At 42.4% G+C, this 22,662-nt stretch overlaps 1 protein-coding gene across 1 annotated transcript; it reads right to left on the bottom strand.

Annotated features, from left to right (window-relative positions):
* Nucleotides 1-4,619: 4,619 nt before the first annotated feature.
* LOC116522045 lies at nucleotides 4,620-18,980 on the bottom strand. The gene is made up of 7 exons (XM_032236631.1): nucleotides 18,827-18,980; nucleotides 17,107-17,427; nucleotides 11,335-11,361; nucleotides 7,083-7,412; nucleotides 6,701-6,814; nucleotides 6,379-6,488; nucleotides 4,620-4,903 (listed from the first exon to the last, which is right to left on the bottom strand). The coding sequence occupies exons 1-7, from the start codon at nucleotides 18,978-18,980 to the stop codon at nucleotides 4,748-4,750; spliced, it is 1,212 nt and encodes a 403-aa protein (XP_032092522.1). The 3' UTR covers nucleotides 4,620-4,747.
* Between the last annotated feature and the right edge of the window lie 3,682 nt (nucleotides 18,981-22,662).

Raw genomic sequence — 22,662 nt, 5'->3', positions numbered from 1 at the left:
ACCTCTGAATCTGCTCTTGAATTAGATTCTAGATTTTACAATGATGGGAAGAAGGGAGCCCCTGGAGACCCTCCTTCTCCATCATGGACTCATCCACAACCAGACCAGGAAGTGGACTCAGAAATGCAGAAATTGAGGCTTTCCCCCAGTGCATCTCTACTTTCGTTTTTAATTTGCTTCTTTCTCTGACATTTAGCTCCACTGGAGATCCCAACTCCATGCAACGTGGAGTCATTGAAAGTATTTATAGGGAGAAAAAAGGGATTGTGGACTTTGTGAAAGGAAATGTGTTGGTGGCGTCATCAGTTAGGAGAAACACCCCACAAGCAAAGAGCCTGGATCTTCCCTCCCTATTCAGAGAGTCCGATGTGAAACCTCCACAGGACGAAGTCTTTCCTATGAGTAAGAGATGCTTCAGGGCAGAATATGGTCCTTGGTCTAATCCTCCCTGCATTTGTCTGATGCATCAGATCTCTCTCTCTCTCTCTGTCCACATTAAAGTCTCTTTCTTTGGCTGTTTCTATTAGGGGTTTTCTGACTGAAACATGGACCAGGATGGCACTCAAAGACCTCAACAGCCAAGATCCAGACAAATCAATCAATCAAGATCCGTTGGACCGTATGATAAATTAGATTTCCCTTTATAGATTAAAATAGCCATTATGAGGAAGATCAAAAAAAAGTATGTTATGAACAGAAGAAATGATAATTGAAATCTTCCCAGCAGGCTCAATTCTATCCTGAGATACAAGAGACTTTGTTCAGATATTAAAATTTCATAGCTGGAGCTGTGGGGTTATGCAGAGAGAAGGTGCCGTTATGGCTTTGAGTGGAGATGGCTGGCACTTGCGTGAGGCAATCTGTGCTGTGATTGGTTCCTGGAGTGTGGAGGGGGAGGTCCCCCTTTTTTCCCGCCTTTTTCTTCTGTGTGCTCTGGAATTTACCTCACGATGCTCCTGTTGAGCCTGACTGACTTTTTTGCTGTGTATATTCAGGGAGGCCTCAAGTTTTGAGCACAATGGAGCCCGGAATTTCTGTTGCTAAGCGAGGCACCCGTAAAAGGGAATTTTTCCGGGGTCACGGCAGGGGTCTTATCACAGCCTGATTGGTCTGTTACACTGAGCGAAAACTTCTTCGCCTTCAGCTATCCCATTGTGTCCCAGTTTCCTCCCAGCCTTTCAGGTCCTAGGACTGTTGATTTGGCGCTCTAGGCAGGAAACGTTTTTACTAGCGAGATTTCTACATTTCCTTGCTTTAATTCGTGTTATTGGCTATTCTAAATTGTCTAAATTGAGCCAATTCGGCTGCGCCCAGATAGGCCAGTCCTTGCTGGCCTAAAACGGCGGGGAAGGCCCGTAGGGCAGCTCCTCTTTCCCTCCGTGGGCCAGGCTCCCTGTGCTGATCCCCGGGGCCGTTTGCAGCCACGGAAGAGGCCACAGCACGGGCTGGATTTGGAGGCTTTTTGGCGCGAAAGAGGCGAGGGGGCGCCGAGCGCATGGCGCGCGCTGAGGCGACCTCCTGGAGCTTACCAGCAACCCAGCCGAGCCTAAGAGAGAATTTCCAGGCACTCGTTCGTTGCAGGCTCCCTCCGAGTCTCAGAAGCTCGTGGAGGCTTTATTGAGCCACCAGCGGCTATCTCTTTCAAGCAGCAGTGAAGCAGAGCATTTTAAAAAATGGAGGTCCGTCGGCCATTTTGAAACGGACACATGGCCTAGGCCAAAGGCGCCTTGCAGGTCCTGGTCTACTGTACCAGGCCGACTTAGGTCCCGGTCTACTGCGCCGAAGCCGCTGACTAAATGCATAATCAAGCCTCTCAGAGAGGCCCCGGTCTACTGAGGATTTGAAGGTCCTGGTCTACTGTACCTGACCGTCCTAAAGAAGAACCGTCTGGAGACTGTGGATGTTGGAGCAGCTCTTCAGGAAGGGTGAGTGCCACAAAATGGCTGCCAGGCCCGACTCTCTGCTAGCGGAGGCCACCCCAACCTCTGTGGGCATTGAGAGCCTCCCACACCAACATACGCCCCGGTCTACTGCGCTAGACCAACCCAGGTCCCGGTCTACTGCAACTAAGCCACTGGCTAGCACAAGACCATCCAGAGCGGCTGAAAAGGATGAAGGTTAGTAGGCAAAAGGCCTTGGAGAAGACAAGAGAAGGAGAGGAGGGAAGAAGAGAGAAAAAGAGAAGGAGAGAGCGTAGGAAGGAGAAGAAAGAGGGTAGGAGTAGGGGAGAGGTAAGGGAAGGAAGAAGGGGAAGGAGAGGAGGAAGGAAGGAAGTAGAGAAGGAAGGGAGGGAGAAAAGAAAAGAAAGAGAAAATAAGGTGGTGTTACAACAGGTGCTAGGGATGGTAAACAAAGCAATCCAAACTATATAACCTTTTAAATGGAATAACAATAGTATAAGAATGGCAAAGAAAAAGAATAACTATGTGAATGTATATCTATAATTGTATGTAAGAGAATAAATGAGAGTAAGAATATAAAGCACGATATAGGTAAACAATATTTGGTTATAAATAGCTAAGTATAAATAAATATAGAATTGTACATAAAAATGGATAACGAATAAGGAGATTATGAATGCAAGACAGAAATGTATAGAAGGGAAAACACTAACTGCAAAGAAACCGATACGGAACTGCTGTATGATATACGATCAGCAGTTCAGCGGTTCAAATCTCACCGGCTCAGGGTTGACTCAGCCTTCCATCCTTCCGAGGTGGGTAAAATGAGGACCCAGATTGTTGGGGGCAATATGCTGACGCTCTGTAAACCGCTTAGAGAGGGCTGAAAGCCCTATGAAGCGGTATATAAGTCTACTGCTATTGCTATTATTGTTCCTATGTTGTTTTAAGTCATGTGTCTATTTCTGTTGATGTGTTTATGTGTTTAAAATAAAAATTAAAAAAAAAGGCCTTGGAGAAGACAATTGCTAGGGCAGAGAAACAGGCCCAATCCAGCAGGCCCTGATCCAGGTCTAGGTCCCCAGTAGAGCCCGATCCACGACACTCACCTTCTCCTCGGGGTCGCTTCAGTCCTTCCTCCCCATCAGTTTCCCCCTCCAGATTCTACATCAGTTGTAGGAGGGAGGAGTCCCCTTACTCCCTGCCAGGGTCCCCCCTACCTCAGGTAAATGCACCTGAAGATCCCTTGGAGGGTTCCTCTAGAGTAAAGTGACCAGATTTTAACATTGGTAAAGAGGGACACCATTGGGGGGGGGGGTGTTCTGGATTTAAAAAAAATTTAAAAAGGGACTTTTTTAAAATGCCGCGGGACACGGGACAAATTGTTCATGTGTGCATGCTCACATTTGTAACATTCACCACTGGTCCTAAGTCACTTTTTTTTAGTGCTATTGTAAATTGATTAGTCATTAAATGAACTCTTGTAAGTCAAGGACTACCTGTACTGTTCTAAACAAAAAACCTGTAACCATATATCCCCGTAACCATTAGTCTGATCAGCCCTTGTAACATATATCACAGCCTACAAGATGGGGACATCGGCAATAGGAGATCAAAAAAGATATACATATAGCATTGTAAAAGTGAAATTTCCACCTATTGTCACTCATATACTGGGTTCCTAATTTTATCTAAGTTCCTGTTAATTTTAATGGTTTTATATTGCTGCTTTATTGTATTGTAAGCTTCTCAGTATCACTTTGGATAGTAAGATGAGTGGCATATAAATTTAATAAATAATACTCATTAACTTATCATACCTATCTATAGATAAGCGCAAAAAGCAATTAAACAAGCATTTTCAAGAGGAGAAAAGCACCTTGAGTCTAAAAGATAACCTCTTGGGATTAGGGGGCATGATTTTGTTCCTTGATTTGGCAGATATGCCATCTGAGCAAAACGTTTCAGAATCCAATCCTTAAACCTAAATCATAGTTTGCCGGTTGCCTGAAAAAATATCATCTGTTACTGAGATGGATTAGAACTAGTTAAACGCCAATCCTTCCTTGAAAGATAGGGAAACCAAGTTTCTTAAGCGTTTTGAAGCAAATATCATTTAAAGATCTTACTTAACTCCAAATGATCTTTTGCATATTGGGGAAGTAAGTAGGCTAAAAACAATTCAGCCTTTTGTTTCCTATCAATATATTCATGGAGTCCTCAACTTTTGAGCACAATGCAGCCCAGAATTTCTGTTGCTAAGCAAGACACCTGTAAAAGGGAATTTTGCCCTATTTTGTGACCTTTCTGCCCACAGTTCTTAAGTGAATGGCTTCAGTTGTCCATTTAGTGACACGGTTGTTAACTGAATTTGGCCTCCCCATTGACTTTGCTTGTCAGACAGTCAATGAGCAAAAGGGGATCAGGTGACCCCCCCACGACACTGCAACCGTCATAAGTATGAGTCAGTTGCCAAGCGTCTGAATTTTGATTAGAGTGGTGCAATGGTCATAAGTTTGGGAAACGGTCATAAGTCACTTTTTCCAGTGGCGTTATAATATCAAACGGTCACTAAATAGCCTGATGTAAAACAAAGGACTACCTCTAGTTATAAAATGCATTTATTGGCAAGTTTGTATCAGCATCTCTGGCTCCATTTGGACACCAACTGTGCAATTCCTTGATAGATTCATAGAATGAGATTATGCCCAGGGTTTTTCCCCTGTTTGTTGGGTTTTCTCTTCTGCCATAAATCAAAACTGAGCTGCATCGTCATCTCTTCAAGGGTGACATCCATGTCTAGGAGAAATAAGGGACTGGACCAAGAGGGACACACGTTCCTGCAATCAGGGATGGTTTTGATTCCTCCTTTTGGGGGGAAACACAATATCACTGTACAATATCCCTTCTTCTCCCCGCTGTGTAAGAAGATTCCTCCTTGTTGGTCCAGGAGGAGATGGGCTGAAGGAGACCTGGATGCAGCTGTAGGTGACCTCAGAGTCCTGGGGAAAGTGAGGGAATGAGAAGACATCGTTCAATCTGCCTGCAGCTAAGGAACCCATTGAGAACATGGGATTCCTCCATCATTTTGCAGCATTTTTAGAAATAAATAAGCTTAACACAACTACAAAGATTCTCAGCCTGTCAAGGAAAAGAAGGATTGACTTTTGGCATCAGATCTAACCCAGTCTAGTCTCCTGTCTCAGATTCCCGATGATGATGAGACGCTTCTGAGAAACCCAGAGGGGCAATCCCCTAAAACTTTGCCCCAACACTTAATAGTAGGAATCTTTAATGCCTTCTAAGATACTTTGAAAATATTTCTTTCTGTTTGTGTGGGCTTCAAGGCCATTCAATTTCTTGGCCAGCACATGATTTGTTAGCCATAAAGAGAATTATTTGGCTTTCCCATTTTCTAAAGAAAGATTTGGTACTTCCAAAATTCCAAAATTCTTTGTTGGAAACTAAGCAAGTCAAGAAAATTAGAGCAGATGTTTAGAGAGCTCCAGACAAATGGTCTTTATGGAAGGAAAAATCATGTTTGCATTTAAGGGTTAAAGTTCAGACGCTCTGAATCCTATCTACATCATTCCTGTTTCTTCATGGCAGTTGGGAGACTCCAGAGGACACCATCAATAGTGGGGATAAAACTTTTTTTCATAGACTTGGTAAATAGACCTCCTGCAGGCCCTGATTAAAGTCACCTGTGAATCCCGGGGGTTTCAAGCCTTCACAAGGTACGCAGTGAAATATAAGTTGCCAAGAGATGTCCATACAAGATCTACTAAAAAAGTAATTAGAATACAAATACTTCAAATGGCAAGGGAAAAAAAAATTCACTACTATTGGATGGATAAAAGATGATGTAATGAAATGTTGTAATAAAAATTAATTTGAATTTATTTAAAGTTACCATATTTTGTATAAAATGAAGTAATAATAGTTATAGTCAAATAAATGATTAATAATGATAATACTGTATACATATACATATAATATGAGCTTTTATATAATTTGTAAGTGAGGACTATGGAGAGGATGTAGAAAAGTTTGGTAACCAAAGATAAACAATTTTATAAAACATGGGATTTATTTTATCAATGGTTTAGATAAAGAAGTTTATAAAGATGTATTATTACTGGACGGATTTAGGAAGATGTAATGAAATGTTATAATATAAATTTACCTAAAATGTAGCATATCTTATATAAAATGAAGTAATGACAATTATAGTCAAATAAATGTATAATAATGATAACAGTTATATACATATATACCAGATTGATAATATGAGATTCTATATAAAGTGTAAGTGAAGACTATGGTGAGAATGTACAAAAAAGTTTTGTAACCAATCGACACACTGAATGGAATTGGAAGGTGTTTTTATGATTTATGTGTGTTTGTACTTTTCTGTTTAAAAATAAAAAAAAATGTTTTTAATAAAAAAAGGTCATCCATGAATCCCACCAGTTACCTTGACAGGTGAGGAAGTAGCTGCTGTTGCTGCTGGAGGCTCCATCACTGCAAGTTCATTTCTTTCCTCTTTCTTTTCCATGGGCTGAAATGGTTCCTGGGATGCTGATGCTTCCGAGGGAGAAATAATAATAATCATCGTAAAAAAAGAAAGATAAAATGACTTCTTTCCATCAATTGTTCCATATTGTTTGCCCTTCTCTCTCAGGCCTGGCTCTCCTTTCCTGCCTCCCCAGAGAATCTCTCCGTCAACATCTCCAAGCCCATCAGGAGCCACATCTAGGACAGGTGAGGGAACTCTTGAACCCAAACCCTTCACTTACTGCTCTTCTTCTTCCAGCAATAAAAGGCAAGTGGAACCAGCAGGATTATCAGGATTATAAGAGGAATCGCCATCCAGGAATATCTCCATATAGGATCTGAATCTTGGGTCAAAACTGGTTTGAGTAACAAAAAAGAAAAATGATTTAGTATTTCTTGTCAGAACATTTTTACTCTGCCTGTAATGGAAGGTTTAAAATCCATTACAAATGAAAGAGACCTCCCCCACTTTTTTTTATCAAGCTCAGTTCTGGATTTTTCATGGACCTCTCTGTGGAACTAGTTAACAACCCCACAAAACTCATTGACTTTTCTCCAAGACTCTCTTGTTCCTTCGTGCCTTTCATGGTGGCCTCAAGATTGAACCAAATCCAAATCTCCTACCTGGTTCAACTGTGATGTTTACTGCCTGGCTCAAAGAAGACTTGACCCATCGGTTGCTTCTCTTTTCTTCATAACTGCAAGCAAATTCTCCATTGTGGTTGAAGGAGGCATGAGGGATTCTCAGAGAGGCATTTTGAAGAGGATTTGTGGGTTCAGTGGAGGGATCCAGAAGACCTTCTTCCCTGGAGGTGATCTCCACCCCATCCTTGTAGAAATGGAACTTCTTCTCTGCATTGTCTCCTTCCGTTGAGCAGAGGAAGAGCAAGGGGTCACCTTCCTTCATCCTCTGGGACAACGGTTCCACTTTCAGCACTGGGGAACGGAGGCCATCTGTACAAAATGTTCACAAGGAAAATATAGACATTAATGTCTACTTTGAAGCAGAGGAGTTTCCTCAAATCATCCAGGCCACCTCCTTGAATCTAAGGTACCATTTGAGGCAAAGCAGTGATATTTCAGATAATGGAGGTTAAAAAGGAAAATAAGAAAGGAGAATGAATTTGACTTTAGTTTAGAGTGAAAGTAACACAAAGTCTATCTATTAGATATCCCCCCCCCCTTGCTGACAGACTGCTAGAGGTTTCCACCAAGGTCCTCTGTTCCGACGTGAACAGAGGTTGAATCGCTTTGGCTGAGAGATCTGACAGATCTCTTTAAAAAGGATGCTGTCCGACCATTCCTCAGCCGGATGTTTACTTGACTTGCAATAAAGAGCTGTTGTTTATTGAAGCCTTTTGTGCCTCCTTTACCCGATCAAACACCATCCCTTTTCACACAAGAGAGACTGGACCAAGAAATCATGACCTCTATCTTCCCATCAACTGAATCTTCCAATTGAAGAAAAGCAAATTTCTGTAATAGGCAGTAAAGTACATAAATTATATCGCTACCGTAGGTAGGTATGAAGCATACAAGAGTAGAAAAGGATTCGTTGTTTCTGTAATTGTTCTCCCCTGCGGTCTGACCTAAGCATCGTACACAAAATTGTCTGCTACAACGTCCTACCTGTCAATGACTGCTTCAGCTTCAACCACAATAATACATGCACAAATAATTGATACAAACTCAAACTCGATTGCAGAAAATAGGACTTCAGCAACAGAGTGGTCAATGTATACATTTTTGTCAAACTAATAAATAAAATAAAATAAAATAAACCATAAAATCCCTTTGGGGGAATATTTTTCCCATGGAAAGAATGTCCTGCTAACCAGGTGTTATTTATTTAGCGATTTATTTGATTTTTCATATTCTGTTTACTCGGTTTATTTTTGAAAGGTCTATTGTGCACTTCCGTAGCTTGAGCATTGTGTTATCTTCTGGTATGAATATTTGGGGGTAATAAATATTCATCTTACCAATCACTGAGAAGACCAGTTGGTTACTTTCAGGAGAAAAAGTCCATCCTTTAGAGTTTTCCCTGATCTCACAGGTGCATATTATCTTTATTTGGCTAGAGTTCAGATGTCCAGTCCTGAAGTTGAAGATATTGTTAGTGTGATGTTGATCTCCAATAGGTAAGTAGGATTGATCGCTACAGTAGAAAAAGAACTTGATTCTAGTAGGTCCCTCTGGTCTCCCTGATTCGACTCCCTTGGGGAGGGAGCAATTCAAGGAAATCTCTTCTCCTTTAATAACAAAGTCCTGTTGAATAGACGAGGACAGCCTGGGAGCTGATAGAGATAAATATTTCTGTGAACCTGAAGAAAGAAAGAGAAACCATTGAGTCCTTCCTTCTGATCGTCTCCTGGAAACAAGTCTCTACACCAGAACATCCACCCTGACTCCCAGGATGATTCCCATCCATCATCTGCTCCGAGGATCCTTGACCCATTGCTTCCTCTTGCCAGGACAATACGCTGCAAATGAAAAGTTCTCCTCCCCTTGATGGCTTGCATGAAGGTCCATCCAAGTGTGGGAAGCCCTCCCACCTTATCAAGAATGAAATATTTTGTGGAATATTAAAAGAGGTAGAATATTATATTTTCCCAAAGGGGAAATGGAGAAAACACGTTCTTAAAGGCGACCCCACTCTTCCTGCATAGTAAAACAGCCTCCAGAATATGCCTGAAGTCTTGAGAGATGGAGATTTTGTGCCCATTAAGAAATCCTTCGGGATGTTCAATCTCCAGCAGTGGCCTATGTTATCTCTCTATGTCTGTCTGTCTGTCTGTCTGTCTGTCTGTCTGTCTGTCAGTCTGTCTGTCTCTCTCTATTTCTGTGTCTATCTATCCGTCTCTGTCTGTGACCCTGCTGCCTCCCTCCCTCCCTCCATCCATCCATCTATCTATCTATCTATACACCCCCTCTCTCATCTGTCTGTCTGTCTATCATCTATCTATCTATCCCCTCTCATCTATCTCTATCTATCCATCCCCTTTCTCCTCTGTCTATCATCTATCTATCTATCCATCCATCCATCCATCCCCTCTCTCCTCTGTCTGTCTGTCTATCATCTATCTATCATCTATCTATCTATCTCCTCTACCTACTTACCTACCTACCTACCTACCTACTACCCACCCACCTACCTACCTATCTATCTATCCCTCCCCCATCTATTTATTTGTCTGTCTATCATCTATCTATCTATCCCATCTATCTGTCTGTCTGTCTATCATCTATCCATCCATACATCTATCTATCTATCCCCTCTCCTGTATCTATCAATCTATCTATGATCTATCATCTATCTATCTATCCCTTTCCTCCTCTATCAATCTATCATCTGCCTATCTGTCTGTCTGTCTGTCTGTCTATTTATCATATTATCTATCATATTATCTATCTGTCTGCCAATCTACTTGACTGTCTGTCTATCATATCATATTATTTGTTTGTTTGTTTATTGTTTTTACAAATAAGAAGGTAAACACACCCGTCTTCCTCCTCCTATTTTTTCTCCAACAACAACCTTGTGAGGTGGACTGGACAGAGAGGGCAGGAGGGAGGGGGAGGGAGGAAGAGAGAGACAGAGAGAGAGAGAGTCTGGTCCAAAGTCACCCAGATGGCTTTTGAACCGAAGGTGGGACTAGAACTCACCGTCTCCTGGTGATTGGCCCAAAGTCACCCAGCTGGCTTTCATGGCTAAGGCACAGCTAGAACTCCCCATCTTCCACTTTCTAACCTAGTTCCTAAACCACCGGACAAAATGGCTTTCTGGAGACTATGGGACTATGCCCACAACAAGCAATAACAAAAGAGATCCCAAATGCAGAAGGGGACAAGTTTCCCCTTGTGCGTTTATATTTTGGCTTTGGGTACGGCAATATTTTGTGTCAGGCATTAGAAACAGGTCTATATTAAACTATAGCAATAGCAGTTAGATTTATATAGCAATAGCAATAGCAGTTAGACTTATATACCGCTTCATAGGGCTTTCAGCCCTCTCTAAGCGGTTTACAGAGTCAGCATATTGCCCCCAACAACAATCCAGGTCCTCATTTTACCCACCTTGGAAGGATGGAAGGCTGAGTCTACCCTGAGCCGGTGAGATTTGAACAGCCGAACTGCAGAACTGCAGTCAGCTGAAGTAGCCTGCAGTGCTGCATTTAACCACTGCGCCACCTCGGCTCTAAACTGATTTGTTGCTAAAAACCCCTACATGAGAATCTTCTCAACTAACTGCCAGGCCTGCAGCCATCTTTTTTTTGGATCTTTGGCCTGCCACACTTTCTATTATTACATTATGCATCTTCTATGGTGGGAAAATGGATTGTACGGAGTTAGATGATATGTAGCCATAACAACATTCTTTCTAGAAAGCCAAGGTCATCCTTTGTCTCTGCACCTTTGCACCTGACCAGAACTGGATGGGTGGAAGCTGCAGCAGTGGAAGATTGGACCATGGGATGGACTTGTGGGTGTGGGGGAAAGACATTGAACTTCCAACTAGGTGGGAAAACTGGGAAGTTTTCCTATTCAGGTTTTCCCAAATGTGCCAACGTGGCTCTCTGAATAAATGGGAACTTTAAGGAATACTTTGCCTTGGACTCGGATTTAATTTTGGGTGCTATTTGGAAACCTGACCCTAAGAGACAGCATTCGGTTAGAGTTAGATAAGGGTCAACAGCATTCAAGGAAGGTTGGGATTAGTTTGCTTGTAGCTATGTAGGGATTCTAGTCCAGTAGCCTTTTTAACTCCCCTTCCAGGTTCTGCCATTCCTTCTCCTACATTTTCACCTCTCTCTCCTTCACACACAGGTGGCAACCCTCACAATCCAGGATTGTGTGGTTGCAGAGGAAGTCTTACCTGCTCCCAGGTTCATCCACAAAAGAACTGAAAGAGAAACAAAACGAAAGTGGTTTCAACGGAATACAAAAAAAAAAAAAAATCCCCAACCCCTCAGATCTCTGCGCAAAACTGGTAGTTTCTATTTCTGTAAGAGCATAGAAGAAACAACAACAGGAAGAAGAAATTTAAAAAGCCAAAAGGAAGATTGAAGGGGAAGACATGATGCAGGGAGACCTTGAAAACAGGACTAAAAGCCAGTAAATTTTGAAGGAAAAGAAGATAGGTTTTACATTTCCTATAAATGCGACACTTTTTAAAAGGAAACCCTCCACTTTCAAAACTGGGGAAAAATATTTTCATACCCCATACATTAAATTCATGTAAATTAAAGAAGTCCCTTTGAGAGACAACCGGCTTTGGTTCTCGATGCAATTACATAACGAGGAGATCCACTTTCCCCCAGTAAGTTGCAATTTGTCTGAATTTGTCTGAAAAAGTATAGGGTCTCCTGCTTGAGCAGGGGGTGGACTACAAGACCTCCAAGGCCCTTCCAATTCTATTTTTCTGCATTCTGTAGGAGCAGAAGGTGGAAATAGGACAACTCCTACCCACAATACTATATTCACTGCAAGAGATAGGATGATGGCTTTCTTGATGGGTCCTTGGTGCTCTCTGAGCTCGGTTGTTTTCTTGCATTATTCATCGTTTTCTTGCATCATTTCATCATCCAAATTAAGCAACATCATCTGTGCTCGAGGCTTCCTCAAACTCCACTCCCATCCACCACTGATAATGTTCCCGAATTGGGTTATGAAATGCCTGGAAGAAAACCAACAAGCTCAGGGAGCACCAAGGAGCCCTCCTTTCAATCCCGAGCTACAAATATTCTCCTTTATAGATAGAATTCAGCTTCATCTAAGAAGGAGGCTGTTAGTGGTAAAAGGAAACCGGGCCACCAAAAAAACAGCAATGGCTGGACACCATCAAACTACGGACCAACTCAAAAGAAACAGAGCAATATTGAAAGATGTGGAGAGACCCGGTCCATAAAACCACCAAAAGTCGGACAGGAGTGAATGGATAACATCACCAACGTCATCATCGTAATAGAAAGCTACAGAAGGTTATCATCAAGATAACTTTCCTTGCTTGCAGAAAAGCTGCATCTAACCCTATTTTCCTTGTGACTTCTACCTAGGAGGAGATGATTGATCCAAGCAATAACTCTGAAGGAAGGGCTGAATTTTTGAGGAGTGTCTACAAGAAGAAAAGGATGCGAGTGGAGCATGACCTTGGGCGCAGGAAAGAAGAATGGTTGGATTTAGATGGGAGTGAGGAAGAAGGAGAAGGAGGAGGAGGCCCCAAACCTGTCATCCAAGGGATGGTCCCCATCTTCACTTCAGGATTCCTGGGAAGCTGGTCTTGGACTCTCCGTCGCTGTCTTCTACCTTCCCCAGAGAGACGAAGAGCGGCAACTTCTCTTGAGTCAGTCCTCCACCTCAACGGCCAGAGGAGGAACTGCGTCATCCCCACCAAGGACAACACACCCACGCCTTCCAGCTCAAGACGCAGCTTGGCTCCCCAGCCTTATTCACCACACCAAAATCTTTTTCTCTGCAGCAGCTCAGTGTGCCCACCTCCCTGGCCTCTCTTTACCCAAAGAGAATGAAAAAAAAAGTAGCTATCCGGTGAGGTGGAGGTGTGAAAGCCATATCGTTCTTCCCTTTTGCAAGGCCTAAACCCCTCTCTGGGTGCCCGACCTGATCAGCTGCGTTATTCCTCTTAAACCACACATTTCCATAGTGGAGCCGCAGACGGATAGAATGAAAGAACATGTAATCGATTACTTATGAAAAGTTTAATTCTGGGGGGGGGGGAAAAATCAGTGACTTCTCCTAAAACAGTTCTGAAAATTACTGGCTGCGTCTCAAACACCAGAATGATTATCCTAATGGTGATGTGTTTGAAGTGTACCCAAACCACCATCCCAATTCAATAAAGAATTAAAGTTTGTTCCTATTATCTCTATATTATGTATCTCTACGAACTTTGGAATTGGAGGACAAAAATATCCCGGACTACTAAATAAAAAGCAAGTAAATGCAACATTAACCTGAGACAAGTATATTCGCCTTCGTTCGTGAGTCTTTAAAATGATTTTTGTTGGAGGAATGGGGTGTTCCCAAAACCGTTCTGGATTAAATCCGTGAATCTGCTCTTGAGTTACTCTTTGGATTTATATTAATATGAAGAAAGGACCCAACAAACCATTTTGAGCAGAATACAGGCAGTCCTCATTTAAGGACCGCGATTAGGGCTCAGCCGCTGAGCAAGGCAAAGTGAAAATTTGTTTAAGGTGTAACTTCTGCTTTGCTTTGTGGAAGGTTTTAAATGAGGGGATTGGTTGCAAAGTTCCTTTTTTTCACCGTCGTAAGTGTGAACCATTGCTATCCGAGTCAGGTACTGAACAAGTATATTATTACTCTATTCCTCCAGAGTAACGGACGGTCCAATTTGCGTTGTGGCCCCCTCTTTCTTCCAACTGGGTGGCCATGAGGCAGTGCCTCGAGATGATACAGCTCATACTTCCATTTCCCCAGGCATTGGCCCCTCCCCACAGTTCATGGCAGTCGGCCCCAGATAGTAGTGAAGTCTAAGTATAAGATGGCTGCTCACACAGACAAAGCAGTTGAGATTACTTTTCCCCAGTATATTAAAGTATCAGTTCTGAAGGAGACTAAACCATGTTTTGTCTTTGGCTTCTATTAGGGGTTTTTGGCTGGAACAAGGATGGAATGGAAAGATCCCAGCGGTTGAGATACAAACAAACCACTCAATCAAGATCCATTGGACCACGTAGGGGAATGATTAGATTTCCCCTAGAGATGAAAACACCAATTATGAAGATTTTTTAAATGTATGTTATGAAGAGAAGAAATTGTAACAGAAATCTTGCCAGCAGGTTCAAGTCTAAACCGAGATAGAAGTGAGATTCTGTTAAGATATTTAAATTAATAGCTGGAGCTGTGCGGTTGGGTAGGGAGCCAAAGACCTGGTTGTAGCTGATTGGTTAAAGAATGCTGGCTCCTGCATGAGGCAATCTGTGCTGTGATTGGTTCCTGGGATTTTTTTTTGTCGGGGGGGGGGAGGTTCCATTTTCCCGCCTTTTTCTTCTATGAGCTCTGTGATTTACCTCACGAAGATCCTGTTGAGCCTCACTAACTTTTTTGCTCTATATATTCAGGAAGTCCTCAACTTTCGACCACACATTTCTGTTGCTAGGTGAGACATTTGTCAAGTGAATTTTGCCCTGTTTTACGACCGCTCTTGCCACATTTGTTAAGGGAATGGCTTCAGTTGTTAATTTAGTGACAGGGAAGTTAAGTGAATCTGGCTTCCCCATTGGCTTTGCTTGTCAGAAGGTCGCAAAAGGGGGGGGTCATATGACCTCGGGACACTGCAACTGTCATAAGTATGAGTCAGTTGCCAAGAGTCTGAATTTTGATCAGGTGACCATGGGAATGAGCAATGGTTATAAGCGTGGAAAATGGTCATGAATCTATTTTTCAGAGCTGTTGTGGCTGCAAACGGTCACTAAACAACCTGTTGTAAGTCAAGTACTACCAGTAGTTGTAAAAGATATTTATTTATATAAAACTACAAGTTTGTGTCAGCGTCTCTGACTCCATTTGGACACCAGCTGCGCAATTCCCTGGCAGACTGCTAGAATAATGTTATCCCCAGGATTTCCCCCTATTTGATGTGTTTTCTCTTCTGCCCTAAACTGAAGCTCAGCTGCACCTCATCATTTCTTCACCACCTGCTTCAATCAGGGATGACTTTGTTGTCTCCTTTTGGGTTGGAACACAATATCACTGTACAATATCCCCTCCTCTTCCTGTTGTGGAAGAAAGTTCTTCCTTGTTGGTCCAGGAGGAGACAGAGTGAAGGAGACCTGGATGGAGCTGTAGGTGACCTCAGAGTCCTGGGAAAGAGAGCGAAACAGAGGATGTTGCTCAAACATTCAATCTCCGTACAACTCAGGAACCTTCGGAGAACAAGGGATTTCTCCATCTTTTTGCAACATTTTTAGAAATAAGTAAGTTTAACGCGTCTGCTGCAGCCTAGGAAGATTGCCAAGCCACCACGTCAAAGAAGAAGGATTGACCTTCGGCATCAGATCTGACCAAGCCAAATTTCCCGTCTCAGATTCCTGAGGGTGATGAGATGCTTCTAAGAAGAAACTCATAGCAACCTTTCCTAAAACTTTGTCTCCAGCACTTATTTAGAGGAATGTTGAATACCTACTAAGGTACTTCGTATTCTCAACTACATCTTTCATTTTGTAGGTTTGTGTGAGATTTAAGGCCAATAAAATATCTTGGGCAACCCATGGTTTGTTGAATTGAAAACAAAAAAGAGAAATACCCTTCCCCATCTTTGAAAGAAATATCTAGGGGTAACAGTGCCTACAGTAAATTCTTTGGTTGAAACCCAAAAAGCAAAGAAAGAAAGAGCAAATGTTAACAGGGATCAAGACAAGTGGACCTTCAGAAGCTAAATTCTTCTTGAATTGAAGGGCTGGAGTTCAGCTGCCTACTAACATTACCCCAATATGTCTCAGGCACTCTAAAATACAACTGCGTCACGCTTGCCTCTACACAATGAGAGTTGGATGACTCCAGAGGACACAAAAAGTCATCAGAGGGGATTCCATGAACCTGGTTTCACTCTCCAGTGTAAACAGAACTCTCATGTGGACGCTGATCAAAGTCACCCATGAATCCCACCAGCTACCTTGACAGACAAAGATGTAGCTGCTGCTGTTGCTTGAGGTTCCATCATTCCAAGAACATCTCCTTCCTCTTTCTTTTCCGCCAGCTGAAATGGCTCATGGGATGGAGATACTTCCAAGACGGCAATAAAAGTAAAAAAGAAGGATGAATCATTCCACCCTCCTCCCAGATTGTCTGCCCATGTCTCTCAAATCCAGATCTGGCTCCCCTTTGCTGCCTCCCCAGAGGGTCTCTCTGTCCACATCTCCAACCACATCAGGAGCCACATCTAGGATTCCAGGTAAGGGAAGCCTTGAACCCAAACCCTTCACTTACTTCTCTTCCTCTTCCAGCAATAAAAGGCAAGTGGAACCAGCAGGATTATAAGGATTATAAAAGGAATCGCCATCCAGTAATATCTCCAAATAGGATTTGTATCTTGGGTACCAACTGGTTTGAGTAACAAACAAAAAAGATGATTTAGTATTTCTTGTCAAAACATTTTTACTCTGCCTGCCTGTTATGGAAGGTTTAAATTCTATAAAGTCTATAAATGAAATAGATCCCACTTTTTCTCAAGTTCAGTTCTGGATTTTTCATGGACCTCTCTGTGGAGTTTACTTAAAAGCCCCACAGAAACCATTTGCCTTTCTCCACATCTTCCTTTGCCCTTCCTAGTCTGGCCTGTGGTGCAGTGGTGGGATTCAAATTTTTTTACTACTGGTTCTGTGGACATGACTCGGTGGATGTGGCCTGGTGGGCGTGGCAGGGGAAGGATACTGCAAAATCCCCATTCCCTCCTGATCAGCTGGGATTTGGGAGGCAGAGAATAGATGGGGGCGGGGCCAGCCAAAGGTGGTATTTACCAGTTCTCCGAACTACTCAAAATTTCCGCTCCTGATTCTCCAGAACTGGTCAGAACCTGCTGAAAACCACCTCTGCTGTGGTGGTAGGATTCCCTGATAGTCTCACATCCAAGAATTCATCCCATCCATCCTTCCCCCGACGGGCTCACCTGTGACATTCACTTCCTGACTCCAAGGAGACAGTATCCAGCGCCCATTTATATTTTCCTCATAACTGCAAGCAAATTCTCCACTGTGATTGAAGGTGGCATGCGGGATTCTCAGAGAGCCATTTTGAAGAGGATCTGAGAGATCGCTGGAATCCTTCCTCAGAGCTTCATAGCTGCTGGTGATCTCCACCCCATCCTTGTAGAAATGGAACTTCTTCTCTGCGTTTTCTCCTTCCGTTGAGCAGAGGAAGATCAAGGGGTCACCTTCCTTCACCCTCTGGGACAATGGATCCACCCTCAGCACAGGGGAAGGAAGGCTACCTGTGCAAAATGTTCACAAGGGAGATAAATTAATGTCTACTGTGAAGCAGATAAATTTCCTGCAATCATCCACATCCTTGAAACTATGACACCATTTCCCCCAATTTATATATATCTATACATGTACATGTACATACACACACACACACACACACACACACATATATATATATATATTTTTTTTTTTTCTCACCCGCCCTCGTCCAAAAAGCCAAAAGCACCAGCCTAAAGATGGTGATATATATATATATGTATGTATGTGTGTATGTGTATGTATATGTATATGTATGTATGTATATGTATGTATGTATATGTATATGTGGGTCTTTGGTTATTCAGGTTTCCTCCCCCGTAAAATTGGAAGTGGGAGAAAACCTGAATAACCAAAGACCTACATACTAACACCCGCGGAAACCTCAGAATATATATATATATATACATACATACATACATACATATTTATCAGCACAAACACTACATACATGCATACATACATACATACATACATATGTACTTATTTTAATACAAGTACTTAAATCTTCACATATCTATTAGTATAACATTTTTTAATTTATTAAACGTTATAATACATTATTTTCAACTTTATTCTCTAACCATTGGTAAACTAGCTCCCATATATTATAATAATCAGATTCTTCCTTTCCTTTAATTGCAAGTGTTAATCTATTCATTTCTCCACCTTTTAATATTATAAAATATAATGTTATGTTATAAAATATGACACCATTTTTATGAGGCAAAGCAGTGATAGTTTTTTTTTAAAAAAATGAAATTTAAAATGGAAAATAAGAGAATGAATTTTACTTTAGTGTAAAGTGAAAATAGTTCCAAAAACTCCCTACCTACCCCTTTTCATGCAACTGATGTTTTTCAGTATTCAAATCTTCAGAATTAAAGAAAAGCAAATATCTCTAACAGGGAGCCAAGAAAATGAAATAGGTAAGTGTTTAGGTAAGTATATGAGAGATGAAGGTATTGTTGCTTTTATAAATGCTCTCACAATGTTGTCCCAACCACAGTATTTTACTACTGGTTCACTCATGGGCACGTGTGTGCATACGCGCTCGTGCAACATTTCTGCGCATGCGCAGAAGCGTCCAGGTGGGTTGACGGAGCCTCCCACTGCTGCGACTACCAGTTCGCCCAATCTGAGGTAAACCAGCAGAAACCCACCTCTATCCCAAGAACAGTATCCTATTTGGAAGATATATTTACCATTAAAAGAAGGTTCTTGAATCATCTGTTCACCAATGGATTTGCTTGTTTGGGGTTTTCTTTGCTGAATTAATTTTTGAAAGGTGTAATGTGCATTTTTATATTTTAAGCATTAGCGCTGCCTTTGACGTTAATCCTTCCAGGTAATGAATATTCATCTTACCATTGACGGAGAAGACCAGCTGGTTACTTTTAAGAGAAAGAATGAATCCTGCAGGTGATTCCCGGAACCAGCAGATACATTTTATCTCTGTTTGATCTGAGTCCAGATCTGCAGTCCAGAATTCGAAAGTATCGTTTTTGAGCTGTTCATACATGACTGTTAAATTGGATTGATCCTTGCAGTAGAAAATGAAAGAATCTGCCCAAAAATTTTTTGGGAGGGAGCATTTCAAGGCGATCTCTTCTCCTTTAATGACGACGATGTGTGAAAGTGACGAAGAGAGTGTGGGAGCTGGAACCCATGAATCTGTCCATGAACCCAAAGAAAGAAAGAGAAGGCATTCAGCTCTTCCTTCTGATCAACTCCTGGAACCAAATATTTACACCAGAAACCGCAACCAGAAGTGGTATTCAGCCGGAAAACCGGTACCTCCGACAATCAGCTGGCCCCTGCCCACCTGCCCCTGCCCCAGCCTGTCCTTTATTTCCTGCTTTCTAGCTCATCTCAATCTCAAATATTCATCTTACCAACAAAGGTAAAGACCAGTTGGTTACTTTGAGGTGAAGTGTCCCATCCTCCAACTCTTTCAATGAACCTGCATGTACATTTTATGAGGTTTGGGTTGAGATCTGCTGTTCTGAGATTGAGGGTATTTTTATCGAGATTTTCATTCGTGATTGTTAAATCGGATTGATCTTTGCAATAGAAAACGAAGGATTCTGCCTGAGATTCTTCTGGGGGAGAGCATTTCAAGGGGATCTCCTCCCCTTTAAAAATGGCACGATGTTGAAGATCTGAGGACAGCCTGGGGGCCGATAGCCTTGAATCTGCCTGTGAACCTAAGGAAAGAAAGAGAAGCCACTGAGTTCTTCCTTCTGATCAACTCCTGGAACCAGATCTCTGCACCAGAACATCCACCACCAATCCCCAGAATGGCTCCCATGATCCATAAACTGCTTTGGGAATCCTTGCAAGAAGATAACATGGAGAAAAAGGAACCAACGCTATAAATGAAATCGTCTCCAACATTTGATTGAACAGCCAGAAGAAGGAGCCCTGTTTGACCTTCAACCTGGATATACCCATCTTTCACTCCCACAGGACGTGAGTCTTTTCTCCAAAATCCACTGTCAAGGTCACAAATAATACATCCGCAACATTGAGAACTCCGAGCATATTCCTCAAAGAACATTTTATTGGGACATATCAAGTTGGCACAAACTTGGTGGAAAACTGGCTCTAAGTTCTCACCGGTGTGACACCCCATTGAAAATAAAACTTTGCCACTTCCCCCCAGTCACCAGTCACATGGTCCAATCAGCATAGAGTCCAGTTGCTAAGTGACTTCAGTCTCCACCTTTCAAACACCTGCACAAACGTCCTTGATTCCCCGGGGAAAGAATTTTATTTTGGCTACGACACCCCAGTTATCTGCACACCCCCATCCCTGCCCCTTAGCTGCAGGCTGTGTCAGCCCTGAAGCAATGTGAAAAGAAAGCTTCTTTGAGGAAAGCTACAGAAAAGAAAATGGCTACAGCTGGGCCCTCTTCAGCGTTGACATCCACTTGATGATTGGCTGCTCAATGTCCTTAGTGTTGGATGGTTTTTTCCTTGCATTGCAAGATCCGTTCAGAGCTGGCATGGCAAGCTGCTGCGCTTCAAGAACCAGCACTGACAATCGGACCAAATAATGCAAGAAAACCATCAATTTTGGAGAACACCAGCCACCCGACACTCCAGCTCCAACTGAGCTACACGCTTTCTCTGCAATCCCGTTATTAAGCACACCAAGACTCACCAATGCTTCTCTGGTGTCATTTCCCCTTTTACCTCCCAATTTATATCATTCCTCTGCTCCTTAATTCAGATTTTTTTTCCTCATCTGCCTGGAAAAACGAATGCTGTTCTTCTCAATATCTGAACCGATCCTCTCCTGCGCTTTAATATTTATTGGTTTGCTTATTTACTTATTTATCTATTTATTAGAATTTGTCAAACAAAAACGAAAACAAGAATAAAAGAAAAAAAATACAATGACAGGGACGATAGTCACGATTGTGCACTTATGCACAACCCCCTCTACTGACCACTTAAGTATGAAGTAAGGTTGACGGAAGTCAATTTGCAACTGAAATTGTGAAAATTTGTAGCTGAGACAATTGGATCAGGTAGAGCATTCCAGACATTGAAAACTCTATTGCAGAAATCATATTTTTGACAGTCAAGTTTCGAATGATATATATTGAGTTTAAAGTGGTTGTTTGCACATGTATTATTGCGATTAAAAGAAAACATGTTGTTCACCGGTAAAGCATTATTACATATAATTTTGTATGCAGTGCCACAGTTCTACGTTCTCCAAACCGAGGATTTTGAGCCTAGTAGTAGCCTAGGGAATTCTATTGTGTACAAAAGAGGGCAAAACTTTTCCCTCGAAGTACTGCTGAGCCCACTCGATTGTACTGATGTCAGATATATGGTGAGATTCCAAACAGTTGAGCAATACTCTAAGATTGGTCTAGCATAGGTTCTATGAGCTTTAATTAGCAATATGATGCTTTGAACTTCTATAAGGGCTGCAATCTCTACAGCTTCTCCTCAAGATACATTTTGCTATTCCTAAGAGCGATTACATTCCTCTTTCCATCAAACCTTCAGCCTCCTCTCAACCATTAAAAAAAATTAAACCCCTAGTTTGTCAGTCCTCTCTTAGAAGCATCTTGGGTTGACCTTGTTGTCTTGGGCTTCCAGCTGTTGGCTTGGATGAAGGTCCATCCAAGTATTCATCCCTCCCTGGTCCTTCAGGACTACTTTTCTGTTTGCTCTCTGGGGTTGGTGGACCATGCTTCATGTTATACCAGGGAGGAGAAGAAATGGAGGTGGACATTTTTCACAAGGCAACTTCTTAGATTCACAAGGATCATGGCCATCCGCAGATCCCTTCTGAAGAAGCAATGAGAATTGGATTCACCCTTTGCACCAACCCAAGTGGGAAAGAACGGCCAATCAGCTACATGAACAGAGATGGGTTTTTCTCCTTCAGCATCTCTCCATGGGCTTTCAGTTTCATTTGACCTTCTCTCTCCTCCCGATACCATAACACAGTCTATCTTTTTATGAACACAAAGCAAAGTCTGCGTGAGGGTTTCTTACCTGCTCCCAGGAGGATCCATGAAAGGACTGAAAGAGAGAAGGAGGGAAGGTGGAGTTAAGAGAAGGAGAGATCATCCCAGGCTCTGCAAGACTTTCATCCCCACCATCTCAATGGACTCTTCTTTCCTGATTGGATGAAGCAGGTGGGATGCTGCCCTGAAGGAGGAGGAGGAGGAGGAAGGGGTCTTTTCCCACCCCTGTTCTAGCTATTGGTGGGTTGGATCATAAGAGTTCCCAAACCTTATTAAGACTGGAATGAAGAGCTGATAGGGAGACCTTCGAGGCCGAGACATGATTTTTTCTCCAAAGTTCAGCTGTTCTGATGTCCTCAGTTCTCAGCCATTTCAGAGCATCAGGATGGAGAAAAGGGAGGCTCCTTATACTCAACACCCTTCACTGCAACTCACAGAATGACCCCTTTCCTTGCTTATCCATTCATCTATCTATTTCATTCACAGTGAAACTGCAGTTTTGGGTCTCCTTCTGGGTGTTTCTAATGGGAGGAAGAGAAACTGCTCTGCGTCCCCCCCAAACCTCCTTTAGTTGAGATGACTTTGAATCATGAGCCCTGGGGGCAGATGAAATGAGGAAGAGGGGCAGGAATAGTGCCCCATTGCACAAATGAGTCCTCACCGAGGAAGAAGAAAACTCACATTTCCTGAGAAAGATCTAGAATAAGAAAA

Source organism: Thamnophis elegans, chromosome Z (assembly GCF_009769535.1).
Source record: "Thamnophis elegans isolate rThaEle1 chromosome Z, rThaEle1.pri, whole genome shotgun sequence".
Taxonomy (NCBI): Eukaryota; Metazoa; Chordata; class Lepidosauria; order Squamata; family Colubridae; genus Thamnophis; species Thamnophis elegans.
The sequence above is the reverse complement of the archived record's forward strand: the minus strand, read 5'-3'. Positions and strand labels throughout refer to the sequence as shown.